Below are 14,024 nucleotides of genomic sequence, written 5' to 3'. Positions count from 1 at the left end.
TATCTGCTCTTGTACATAAAGATAGAACAGTAACTCATGCACAGGTTTTTAATTTTTTATGACTTTTATTGTGTACAGAATAAGATCATAGTGGCCTTATCAGAACAAGTATTGAAGTTTTCATCTCCAGCAGTGACATTTCTGAGTCTCAAAAAGGAGATCTTGTTTGATTATTGAGGGGGGAAATAGTTTAAAAAAAAGTCAATCATACTATTGTGAGATAAATCATTATGTCCAAAAAAAGGCAAATTAATTTAAAATCTGTGAGTAATATACTAATACTGAAGTCTCTCCCTATTACTTAGTCCTGTTTCTTTGAGAGGAAAAGTGCCTTCATGAAGTATAACTTAAAATGTGATGTCACATGGGAATGTAAATCCCTCTCAAGCTTTTGAGTGAGAGGCAAGTATCAGAGCTTTAATACATATAAAGAAGGTTTAATAATCTGGTTACTTCTTATCATCATACTTTATCTTACAACAAAGGTCTGTAAATTAAGGCCTTTGGCTTGTGCTGTCCTCATTAAAACTACACCTCATGTACAGAATTATTGAAAAAATAAGAACAGAGGCAGGTGAACCACAACTTCAGAAGATGTTCTCAGAACAAAGCAGGCTTATTTTGCTGGAATAATCAGAATTTTTTAAGGGAAACATTAATTTCTAATTTTCCATCTCTTCTATGTAAAGGGTTTTTTTAATGTTATATTACATAGGCTTTCTAAATGTTTTATGACTAATAAAAATGCATTTCAAAACTCTGTATTTTCAGTATTTTATGCATGGATTTAAAAATTTGGACTGAAAACATCATTCTAAAAACAATAACTAAGCTTCACTTTGTATCTTTGCAAGTTCAGTCAAATTATGACTGGCAAGTACTTATAACTAGGCCTGGTTTCTCCATGGCTGTGCCAGACAAGTTGGTATTTTCAGGTCTGCAGCAGCCCAGCAGCTGCACTCTTTTACTCCCCTCTTTACCATACCTTCAGCCAGTGCAGGCCAGAAATCAGTCCCATGTTTTAGATAAGAATATAAGCTATAGAAACTACAATGAGGTGTACCTTTTGAGTGAGGGGTGATGGGGAAAGGAGAGCTCAGTTAGTTCTGTGAGGTCACAGATAGGAGCTTTTCCTGGCATTTACAGAAAGAAAAGTTGGTCAGACTGAAAGCTGGAAGATATTTGGGATGTAGTTTTTTGTGAGCTGGTTGATTTAGAGATCTTACATGTTGACTTAAAGAGGCAACAGATTATTGACTTTGCAATAGGTCAGCTTTGAAATATAGAACACTCTCCAGTCAAACTCTTCTTCCATTTCTCTGGAAAGCTAAAATACCTTGCCTTGTCAGATCAAGCACTGGTATATAGCAATACTATCTGAGTGATGGGGAATGGAAACAAAAGGTGGGCAGACACTTACTTGTATTGGAGAGTGGTCTTCACTGGACTTATTCAGAGGTCAGGACATATTCGTAAATGTCCTCTAAAGACATCAGGAAGGTCACAATTTTGCTAAAAATACAGAGCTGTTCCAGTAATAAGGCTGAGAGTAAATGGTGGAGAAAAGTGATGCACTTCATAAAAGTGTATCTTCATGTCTCCCACTTGGCTTTCCAAATTAATCCTACTGGCATGATACATTTCACAAGCGATACAAATGTAAAACTCTCAGAAAAAGGAACAAGTAGGGAGAGTCCAAATCAACTTGGATGTTAAAAAAGACAGGGCTGCTGTGCCACTTGCATTTTCCATTGATTTATCTTACTCTTTAAAAATCTTGGCTTTTTCATTTCTCTAGGTAGTTGCTGCCAGATTTTCTTTTTTATTTGCTAAAATAACACAGAATCTGAATTCTCTTTAAAAAGTTCAGTTTATTATGGCACATCAGAGATCTGAGAAGGTGAAATCCTGTATTGATAGTAATATATAAGTAATAATTCCTAAAACCACATCAGAATTCAGCTTGGAAGTGACTGAACAGGATGCTGACAACAGCTCATACTAAGCCTGCATAACTGCTGGAGGCCACTGACATGGTAAAATTGGCATAAGATTTTACTTATTTCTTGTGCAGAGCCCTAACTAACCCAATTTAATGAAGCCCTTAGGACTCCACCTTCTGAGAAGAACTCACAGCTTAGCAAAGACAATTCTAAAACAATTCAAATATGATAAATGCACTGGGGATAAGCTGATGTTCCAGGAAATTCCTATTTCCTGAGAAACACTATGAAAAAGCTCTTAATTATGTAGTTCTATTATAAAAATAAAGTACATGTTAACACAGTAATTTCAATGTATTTTAACTCTGTAGTTTTCAGTCTTGCCTTGGTTTGAGTTTTCTAGAAAGTAAGTATGTGTGTAGAGGAGGAAAGCCAGTCCCCTGCTATGGGAACATTCTTCACTTATAGCCCATAGAAGTACAGCACTAATTACTGTCTTGTTGATGGATTTCCCCAGATAACAACTGTGGGATTAAATAAAATAATTATCTAAGAATGTCCTCTATGTGCCTTTCCTTGTGATAAATACTATCTTTTTCCTTAAGTCTATTTGCTGAGCTCTTATGAATGATGCTGGATCTTTGGCACACAAATTGAGATGTTTATACTACTAAGTGAACAGTCTGTCACCTAAAAATGTGATAGTACATAGTTAGGGTAGCATAATCTTTTTCATCTGCCTACAGTCTGACTCAGTCATCTGACAGAAATATATATTTTACATCAATGGATCAGCAGAATAAACCTGTTAAATTAATAGCAGATTAACTCAATATTTAATTTTAGAAGGTACTAGTGTGCATTTAACAATGCTGTTTCATTACAGTGGAGAAATGCAGCAAATATCATTATGACAGTTCAGCATCTGCATAATTGCAACCTTGCTCTCTTTTCAGTGGATACTTGATGGCTGATCAATAAGCACGTTGGAGACTAACAAAAGTCAGTTCAGTGATGGATACTCTCACAGGATGGTCTGTCAGTTCAACAGTTTGGTGGACACTTCAGAAACATTATTATTTGTTTCATGAGATTATTCATAGTTTGAATAATAGATCTGTGAATCTGTTGCATGTTCACAGATCAGAAGCCTACAAATCTCAGAACTTTTCATACAATAAGTCTAGTTAGGAATGCCTGTATTGTTTAGCAATGTCTTACAGTCTTAAAAACTCCAAGGCAAAAAGATGATGTAGTTTTAAGGGAACGAGTCATATATGCAACAAATTCTAAGCTAATTTGTTGAGGAAGTATGCACTAAAATACTTGGAAGCCAACTCCTTGGCTTGTTCCCATTTATTTTTCCATACATGTCTCTAATACTTGCCTCAAATTAAGTTCAGCTGCTGCTGCTCTTAAAAAAGCATTGACACAATATGAAAAAGGCTGAAAAATAATGAGAAAGTTTTCCCCAATGGCTTGCAAAATAATGATGTCATTAGTGCATGAGATAAGCAGTGCTATCAATATAAAAAACTGGACAGGAGTCACATGCATAGGCTGATCACTGCTCTTTACAGATTCTGTATTGATTCCTAAGCCAGTGAGGTTTGGGTAGGACTGACTCTGACTGGTGTCCAGCCCTGTGAATACAGAGAGAGGGTTTCTTTTTAAATTTTAGTTATTTAGGAAGCCATTTGTACCAAGAACTTGTGCAGAGTTTGTTGTGAGAACATGGATTTCAGGTAGAGGTCTTGGTTCCCCATGAAGGCTATGAGTTCCATGTAGTTCTCCCAAAACTTGCCTTTCAGTCAGCATAGAGTGAGGCATTCTGGATTTGGCAGCATGTACTACCAAAGAAGTGAGAGGAAGAAATACTCCTTGGTGATGTGATGCTAGTGGAGTCAGTGTGGAGACATTGGTGAGAACAGAACTTGTACTCCTTCAAGGAGTGCTTCATTCAACGAGGAGGCAAGCTGAAGTGTCAGCCACTGCAGAAGGACTTTTATGCCTAGTCTATTAGTCTGTTCAAAAACTTCAATGGCAATCAAAACAAATCCTTGTTTTACAACTTAGGTGCTTTGAGATGCAGTTAGAAAACTCTGAGATATATTTGATACAGAATCACAGAATATGCTGAGTTGGAAGGGGCCCATAAGGATCATTGAGTCCATCCAGCTCCTGGTCCTGCATAAGACCATCCCCAAGAGTGATGTCATGTGCCCAAGAGCGTTGTCCAAACAGTTCTTGAACTATGTCAGGCTTGGTGCTGTGACCACTTCCCTGGGCAGTCTGTTCCAGTGTCCAGCCACCCTCAGGGTGAAAAACCTTTTTCTAATATCCAACTTAAACCTCCCTTGACAACTTCAGGCCATTCCTTCAGGACCTGTCAGTGGTCATTATAGAGAAGAAATCAGTGTCTGCCCCTCATAAGGAAGTTGCAGACAGCAATGAGCTTCTCCTCAAGGCCTTTCACCATCTTTGTTGCCTTCCTTTGGGCACTCTCCAGTAGCTTTATATCCTTCTTGTATTGTGGCTTCCAAAACTGCACACAGTGCCTTAAGGTGAGGCCATCCCCTCCCTTTCTGAAAGAGAACAAAAGATAAAAAAATAAAAGCAAACACCTCTAGGCTTATATAAAAAAACACTTAAAAGATTTGAATAGAAAAGCCAAAGAAAAGGGCACAGCCTTGCTTTTATTTTCCCTGTCATTTTTAATATAAACCATTTATTTTAAAAGTCCACTCCTTCTCTTTGCAGTAGTTCTTTTGTTTCCGTGTGGCTGTATGAGTTAAGCTCCCTGGGTACTGATCATCAATGACTTTAAGAGTGCCTTTGGAATAGTGCAGGATATATGAGACTGAATGTGTTATTTGGTTAAACTAGAACCTTGTAGACCTCAGCCCTGTGGGCTTGCCTTCTCTTCCTAGCCCAGCTTTGTCTGTCTCTGGGGTTTTGTTCTGGCTCATCCTTGCAGAAGTGAGCTGGTGGGGCAGCAGCTGTTCCCAGTGGGTGCAGGCAGTATTTGGGCAGGGAGCTCTGCACTCTGCTGGGGCCTTGGAGCACAGTGTGCTATGGAGGATCAGCAGCAATAGCAATAGTCCTGCCCCAGGCAGTTTGGTTTTTTCTACCACACAGCTGTAAGCATATGTTTCTTAAAATAAAAACAGGGCCACTTTTTAGTGCTTGTCTCCAACTGTTTTACCTTGCTACAGGAAGCTGGTGAAGAGTTGCCTGTTTCATTTTTAATATCAGTGGCATCAGTCTTACATAGTGGCATACACAGTTATGGTTTATAACATACATTGTTATGCAAAATTGCATCTCTCTGAAAGTGTCTGTCTTTCTATTGCACAGGACTTAAAATAAGCATTAGTTCAGCCACCCACTGGCATGACATGCAGTTGGTTTGTGTCAATCTATGCTGAGATGTGCTGTTAAATTGGCAATATCTAGATGTAGTGTTCCCTGTTTTGCCACTCTTTGGATACTCCTTAGGCTGGCCTAACTACTCAGTTGCATAATATACACTCTCCCAAGGGAATAATTCAAGGCAGCTTCCCAAAACTGTCCGTCTCCTGGTTTGATTCTTCCCTGCCTGTGTGTGCTTTGGGATGTCAATGGTTTGCATGGCCTCCACCCAAAGATAATATCTGCTGGTGGGAGCTCTGGCACCCTTCAGAAGAAGAGAGGAGGCCTCTGGCTGCCTGAGGATGCCTCCCTGCTTTGTTCAGTGCTCTAAACTTGAGACAACAACACAAAGAAACAAACAACAAAAGACTGAGGAACGCAGAAGGACACTTCTTTTGGTGGAAGAGACAGCCCTACCCAGCAGAGCTGGGGGGTTTGTGATTGCTGTCCACTATGCAGCATTCAGGCTGAGTTTTTCTTGCTTGAAGAAGAAGGGGAGGACTGGGCTAAACCATCCCTTTTCCTCTTTGTGGCCTGTGCAAGTGTGTATTTGCATACTGGCAGCCCAAGCCCTCTCATCTGCAGACTCAGCAGGTGTGTAGAGGAAAGATGCCTTTGAGTCTATGGGGAAAACATTTTCCCAACTTATATATCAGGCAGCTCCTTCTTCAGTTGTCATCTGGTTTTACATTGGGCCCAGTCTGCTGGCTGTGCAGAGACTTCTTTCCAGGCCATGGACAGCCATCCAGCTATCTGGGGATTTGCTCCCAGGCCAAAGCTTCCCATTCCCTCTCCTTCCTTCCCCTTTCCTCAGTTCTGAAAGGATCTCTCTTCTTTCAAACATTCAATGTCTCCACAGCCAAGATATTACTTAGCCCAGAAAATGGTTATGTATCAGATAGATTTGGTACTGACACAGATTTAGTTTTGTTGCTCGATATTTTAATTTTCCCTTGAAAACAAGAATACTGAAATCTAATAAGAATGGCTTTTGCTCTTTCCTGTCAGAGAAATTAAAGAAAAATTCCCTATTTGAAATACTCTTAAATTAATCAGAAAAAAAAAATGCAACCAAAAGTTCTCAGTCTCCACTGGCAAAGAAACTTACCTAAGATCCATGTTTGTAACATTTTGCTCAAAGACCTTGTGATTTTCTGTAGATACCTTTATATTTTCATTTTCTCCAATTCTCCTTTGACTCTTGCCTTTTGCAGGTCATGAAAACATACCACATGTATCATGCAGAGAGCATCAGTGCAGAAAGCAAACTCAAGGAGGCAGAGAAGCAAGAAGAAAAACAGATTGGGAGGTCAGGAGACCCTGTTTTTCATATTCGACTAGAGGAAAGGCACCAGAGACGGAGCTCTGTGAAAAAGATTGAAAAAATGAAGGAAAAAGTAAATAATCCTTTTATTTAGCTTCATTTGAAATAAATTCAGTGCATTTCTGACATTCTTTGGCATGATATTAGACAGAGAAATCCAGTTGGGAAATAAAATTAAGCAAGGTACACATAATAATCTAGCAGTGGGTTATAGATAAATTGACATAATTTCAATTCAGAGAGGGGAATACTTCATTCCCAATATGATTCTTACTATAAAGTTTGTCTCATTTGAAACAAAATACCAAGTTTTCACTTTGTTTCATATTTCTTATATGTATAACAGGCTCTAAATTAAGATGCCTTCTTATTACTAGGAATGTGTGCTTGAATTGTTACCATTTCTGCTGCATACCAAAAATGAAGTGATTAAAATACATTAATATGCAATGTCTTTCCTAGCGTCAAGCAAAGTATTCTGAAAACAAGCTGAAGTCCATTAAGGCCCGTAATGAATACCTGCTCACCCTTGAAGCAACTAACGCTTCTGTTTTCAAGTATTACATTCACGACCTTTCGGATTTAATTGATGTAAGTACTTGCACCTTTGTACTCAGGTTTATTCTGTTCAGCAGTAATACTTTTTTTTTTAATTTTAAAGGGAATGTGTTAGTTATATGGATTGCCTACAGTACACTTGTTCTTTATAATATTGTATGATCCTATTAGAAGTTTTTCCCTTATTAAAGTGCCAGTAAGATGCTGAACCCATTCCTTTAAATTTCTAACATTGTGTTTGCTCCCTGTGTGTCAATAGAAAATGCAATGTTTCCATTTGTATGATCTCTGGGATCTAAATATTTTTTACAAGATAAACTTCTTTAAACTTCTTAATACCATCTAATGGTATTTAATTCAAAAGAAGTAAGTTCTTCCATGTTATCAAAATCTATTCGTTTCATTCATTTAGTCATTGAATCATGCATACAGTGGCTTCTTACTCTTACTTCATGCAGTTTGAAGAACAGACACAATCAATCCTGTACTTGTTACTTATTTTCAGTAAGTTGTTTGTATGAGAATATCCTAGAAGAATGAGGTTATACACTAATGTTGACTTGTGCCAGCATTTAGTCTTCTGTTTTACTGACATTTTTACATGATGCAGAGAGAACATCCTGAACATGTCTCACCCTCTTTGTAAGCTGACTTTATATGTGATAGAGAAAATACAGAGACAGCAAACACAAACCCCAGAACATTCATTCACTAGCAATGTATGGTTAAATAGCTTGGTGGGTCCTCCTCTGTGGCCCATTTGGAATTCTAGATATTTGAATATGCTTGCTGCTGCAACAATAGCATATGTTACTTACAATAGTAAACAACATTCATATACAGCTCTAGTTTCTTCTATAGAATAAATTAATACAGAATTTGACAAGTGTCTCATATTTACTGATTGGAGAAGCAAAGCTTCACAGAGAAAGTAAAAAATACCTTCTTGAGATTAATGGACTAAAATAGCTGCCTATACGTATTTTATTATCTGTCATCTAAATACTGATAGTTAGTTTTTTTTATCATTTCTAGTTTTTCTATGATTTATAAAATCTTGCCTGATTTTGTTAAAACCTTTCCCTTTCAAATGGAAATCCCTATAAAAGATGGCAGTGACTCTTTTTTGCATTTTCAGTATTTTTTTCTAGCTCTATTTCAGCATCTCTTTTATTCCTTTCCTAGTTTTTACTGCATGTTTACTCCTGATTTCTTCTGGTTTATTCTGTGGCCTGTCTTTGTCTAATCTGTATTCATCCACTTATACAACCTGCTCCACCCATCTAGGCTGCCCAGGCAATGAAAGCATTTACCAGGACATATAGGTGGATGATTAGGAAAATAAAGGACAAACCGTGTACCTGCTGGGGTATCCCCCACGTGAGAAGTTGACCCTACCTAATGGATGATTTTCCTGCTACTGCTTAAAAGATGACAGATTTTTGATCAGTAGTTAGGGCATGTCTCATACAATTAAACTTCATGAATTCTTCTTGAATTCTGGAAGGAAGGAAAGGTCCCTTTCTTTTTGTTTCAACACCCTCACCTCTTCAGAAGCTGGATAGATGCTCATTTTGTCACCTCTCCTACCTTCCCTTTCTGAGTTCACATTTCTCAGAGAATGTCTCCAGTGTGTGTTTCTACTTGGTCAAAACTTTATCAGGTTGGAAAATGCATCTGACTCTTACCCACTTCTGTGATGTCCACAGAGGTTTCTGTAGCAGTGAAGGGGAGGAACCACAAGCCTGGAACTTTACAAAGACTTGTGAGGGGAGGAGAAGTGAAGCTTTATGTCCATGCACACACAAAGCCAACACTCATTGGAGTTAGTGTATGTAAAGATATTTACACAACCATGAAGACTAGAGCTTCCTGACTGCTAGCCTTTAATAAAAATACACATTCTACAATATTTAGTAACACAGAAAAATTGTATCTACTCTGCCTGTCTTTTTGAAACCCACAGACCAATGTACACAATAACATTCTTTTGGCAAAATGGCTTGGGAAATTACTCTTCCCTAAGGAATTTAAATGGAAAGTCTAGCTGCCCTTTGCATCGCTGTTTTGTGAGAGTAGGCTGTAAACATGTGCAACCAGAATTTTCTTCAGAGCTGATTTAATCCAGTTGTGAGCTTGTTTAAATGAAGTGTCTTTCAGACATTTGTATTTATTCAGAATATGCTGTGAAAGCATTGATATTTAGACAGAGTGTTTGCCACTTGACAAAGGAAACTCTTTTTGTAAATGCAAGAGTCTTGGCAAGGCTTCAGAGTTATATCATTGGAATGTGAGACATGCTTCCCAGTGGCCATATGTTGCAACAGTCCAGACTACCTCATTCTGTAAATGTGTTCATGTCATGGTACAATTTGGAGTTTTCAGAGCAGTGGTGACGATTTCATTCTTTGACCTCTCCATTTTGTCCCACTTTGCTAGCCTGACTTCTGTGCTTCCTTTTACTCTCTCTCTCATTGTCTCATTGTACAGAAAGGGATTACTCTGTGTCTGAATTCCAGTTAACATGGAAGACTTTCGATTTCCCCAAGCTGTTGATGTTGCCCATAAATGAAATTGAATGTTTTCCTATGTTAGTAAAAAATACATCTAATGAAAATGGGATAAATGCATGCAATAATGTAGTAAACTGCTCCATAAATATTTTTCCTGACAAGGTTGGGGAGGATAGTGGAACTACTCATTAAAAAAAAACCAACCAAAAACTACTTTTCATTTAGCTTCCTCTGCATTTTCCATATATGAGGCTTATGTGGAAAATCCTAAATTACTGTTCCCCATCTGAACTCAGTTTGAACTGTTCAACACTGTCATTTCATTAACAGAGCTCAGGGCTTCTGACTTAAAATTATGATGTGTTGCTCATTTTAAACTCACGTGATAAAAGCTGGATGTCTCTAATATGTGATATTGCTGGAGTCTTAGCTGGATGGTTTAATGCATTTAGTGAGCTGAGGGGTGACATCAACATTTGCAAAGAAGCAGAGAGATAAACAGGATTTGATATGCACAATGTATTTCTGTCCTGTGCATATTGTACTAGAGGAATTTGAATTCTCTGTTAAATATTTCTTCTCTGTCGACTAGAGTGGGATCTAGTTCAAGTGGAGGACAGAATTAATTATTTTCTTCATTTGTACTTGTAAAAAACAGTGAAGATTAGCAGAATTAAATAAGCTTTACCTAGTATGCAGAATTATTTTAAACATTTTGAGTTTCAAAGGAACAACAGACTATACACTGCTGCTAATCTGGCTGTTAGTGCCAGCATCTGTCCATGTGGCACAAACTTTTAGTCATTTACATTCATTAAATTTGTCTGAGTATAAGAGGAAGGTAAGGACCCTTTTTCAGATTTACCGTGCATTTTTCTGATCTTAAGATAAGTACTTGGAAAGAGTGATCAAAACAACTTTACTTTAGTTCTGCTGCTGAAATAAATAAAATATTAATGTGTTGGTCTTTCTTAAAGTGAAGTTTCTGAATCTCTAATTGCAGTAAGCATGCTTTGAATCGTTAAGAAGTTAAGGAACATTTAGCTATTGTGAACTTAATTTATTCTGTAAAGGTTCTTTATTAATCATTCATAAAACCAAGTTTAAAACTAGGGTAAAGTGTATGCAGCTCACAATCTGTGTTACATAAGTCCTCATAAATATGGGATGTACCCTTAGATATCTTGGATTTGATGTGGATGTCTGTGTAACAGAATACTTAGAAAGTGCCTTATTCAGAGATTAAGGCTTTTTTTATTCATTTCTCTCTCCATTGACATTAGAATTTTATTACTATTCCTGAAATAAAATTAAATGAAATAAGAGCAGCTTGGTTTGGTTGAAGCTCTGTGCTAAACACTGCAGTTTGTTTTATTCAAGTCTAAATATACTCTGGGGTACAATAAAGGCAGTAAATGCTCTTGAGACTACTTCAGATTTAATTTCAAATAAGAATAAAATGCAAATTACAAAGTTAATTTTTCACACATATCCCAAATGCATCCCTCATCTCCCTTCATTTTGCCCAACCAAAAGTCTTTATGAATCCAGAAATGCAAACAAACTCATAGTCTCTGACTTCATTCTGTTATTTTTCATCTTCATGTCTTACTGCACCAAGTGCCATCTCATCTCTCTAGTCCTTAGGTAGGTAGCAGATCCATAGGTAGATAACCCCCCTGGCTGTACCCTCAGTGTGCTGACAAGTGAACCTGTAACACTCTTGTTTCTTTTGGCTTGCAGTGTGGTTGCTCACTTGAACTGTGGAAGTCTTTCACAAATCTACAGATTTTTCCTGAAAATCATGCAAATGCATGTGCATGTGTGTGTATCTGCACACATACATTCTTTTTGGCAACATCAGAAAGGTTGATGATTAATTTTTCCAAGCGTGGTCAGAGGCAACGTGGTCCTGGTGGCAGTTTAGTGGAAATCCCTTAAACCTCTGACCTCAGTAATGAACAAATACCAGAAGTGCTGTCCCCATTATAGACAACTCTCATATCAAAACCATCTTTACAGCAGATTAAAACAGTACATTTCTTTCTGGGTAGCCAAGAGTTGATACTATGACAGCTGTGTCCCAGTTATGATTTTGGGGAAAATGGGCTATGGTCTGGCAGAGGTAAGAGTTGTGATGTCTGAGTGTTTAGTTTTGCTTTTGAAAAATAGCTTCCTTCATACAAATTCTATTTTTGCATAAGCAAAATTTCAAATTTAGATGTTTTTAATTCCATTCAAAGAGATACTTGTGATAAGGCATTAGTTCAGGATCTGCGTTTAATTTGTGTTTTCTCTGCTGACACTGGCATTGCAAGAAAATACCTTAGCCTGGCAGGATACCCTGCTTCAGTTGAAAAATCCTCTTCTCATCTGAGAGGCTGTATTTGTTGCTTTGTTCAGCTGTCATCACTTGCCAAAGATGATCATGGTGATACTGACTGAGTAGATTAAGGGTTAAATAATGAAGTTGTGTCACAGCATAAAGGCTGCAAACTTATATTCCAGCTTGCAAAGAAAGCTGCATCAGAAACCCACACGGCTCTAATTGTAAATCAATAAGCTTTCTAGTAATACTCAGATTAATCCACTAGAGCCAAAATTCAGGCTGTAGTTTTGTAACACATGGGTAGTTGGCAATGCTAAACCTGGCATTGCCCTCTATTCCTAATTCCTTTTCAGTTTAATCTTCCATGAGGTCTCTCTGAAACTAATGCACATGAAATAAAACAGCTGTCCCAATTCACTTTTTCATCAGCACTTTTAGTCTGTCTTTTTCATCCAAGATAGTGAATTAAATATGAGATCTGATTTGACATAGAACAAGGGAAAAACACCAAGAGACTTTTCCTTTTAGAAACAGTATTTTTGAGGCTGGTGTTCTTTGAAATGTGGATGCACTTTGGTATAAAAGTGTGGCTGTTTTAGTAACACAATACTCCATTTTATAAATGCAAAAGAGGGAGGTGAACACACGTGTGTTTGATTGAACATGACGTCTTTTTCATTTTCTTTGAATGGTTCAGCATTTGGTTCTTCAGAGAGCCACTGTCCCATCTTCAGTCACTACCTGGAGTAGTTGCTAGGAGTGAAAACTTAGCCTTTCTGGAAGCTTTCTTGAGAATAAAACAGCTCTCTTTTAGATTTCAGAAAGCAGCTTCATCACTAGTCATTACCTAAGTCACGGTGTGAAGAAAGCTCTTTCCCTATAATGTTTACTATAGTCTATAGTATGTCTGTCCCCCACCCTGTCTATTTCTCTCCTTTTTCAAGTAAGTAAGAGGAAAGAGAGGGGAATGTGATCCCATGAGTCCTGTGGGGTTTGTAATAGTTTGGAGGGAGGTACTCATATAGTATATATATGCATATAAGGTACAGTGGACTGAATCCAAATTGCTTCTTTACCCAGCTCCATAGTTACCTTGGAGTCCTGCAGGGATGGGTGACTTCAGGCTGTGGGTGGGCACTGAGGAGGAGTGGCTGGGGACTGAGGGATGCCCTGAAGCAGAGTGCTCTGACTGCTCTGGCCAGGCATTGTCCTCTGCTTGGGGGCAGATCTCACCATAGAGCTGCTTTGTATTGCAGCTGTTAGCAAACTGATGTGCCACTGCTGAGGTGACATCCCCCTTACCTGGAGGCTCACTGAGCAGAAACTGAGGGTATTTACACTGTAAGGAAACCATCAGTTGATATGGTACTGCTGTGACATTTTTAAAATATATTCAGCTGTTCTCTAAAATATTAATGAAACATGAATAATGCAACTGAGGGTGTTTAAAATTCAAGAACAAACACGACTTTGTGTTTTACCAATTAGGTTTCAATTACATTCCATTTCATAGAAAAAAAAAGACATAAATTATGACTTTCTGCATTTAGTAACATGATGTACATTGCTGGCTCTATATGAACATGGAAAATAAGGTGTTTACATTAAATACATTTTCATGATCAGGGGAAAAGATGTTAAACCCTTCCTGTTGTATCAAAAAGCATTTTAGATGGATTGCTTATGCTCAAGGTATTTGTGGAGGTTTTTGTTTGGGCACAGACATGGTAAGCAGGAATTGCTTCAAGTTCACTTTGCTGCTGTCTTTAGCTTAGATGATAGTTATGTTAGGGTGTATTTAAATAGGTGATTCAGGGCTCACAGATGCTGTTGATACTGAAAAGCCCAGTTGTGTGTGGAGTTCTAGACTTTATTGACATAAATACAGTGCCTGCACTTCCATATCTGATAAGCAAACTGTCACACATGTATACTTGATCTCTTTT

General features: G+C 37.8%; 1 protein-coding gene across 4 annotated transcripts in view; it reads left to right on the top strand.

The window, feature by feature from the left end:
* Nucleotides 1–14,024, top strand: part of SRGAP1 (SLIT-ROBO Rho GTPase activating protein 1) — a 134,846-nt gene that overhangs the window by 79,526 nt on the left and 41,296 nt on the right. For all 4 annotated transcript variants that reach the window (XM_056516268.1, XM_056516267.1, XM_056516271.1 and 1 more), the window contains exons 5-6: nucleotides 6,569–6,751; nucleotides 7,141–7,269. In XM_056516268.1, the coding sequence (XP_056372243.1) occupies nucleotides 6,569–6,751; nucleotides 7,141–7,269 (312 nt within the window). The remainder of the gene's footprint in view (nucleotides 1–6,568; nucleotides 6,752–7,140; nucleotides 7,270–14,024) is intronic.

The sequence above is a fragment of the Oenanthe melanoleuca genome, chromosome 1A (assembly GCF_029582105.1).
Source record: "Oenanthe melanoleuca isolate GR-GAL-2019-014 chromosome 1A, OMel1.0, whole genome shotgun sequence".
Lineage (NCBI taxonomy): Eukaryota > Metazoa > Chordata > Aves > Passeriformes > Muscicapidae > Oenanthe > Oenanthe melanoleuca.
Note: the sequence above shows the minus strand (reverse complement) of the source record. Positions and strands in the feature narration are given on the sequence as shown.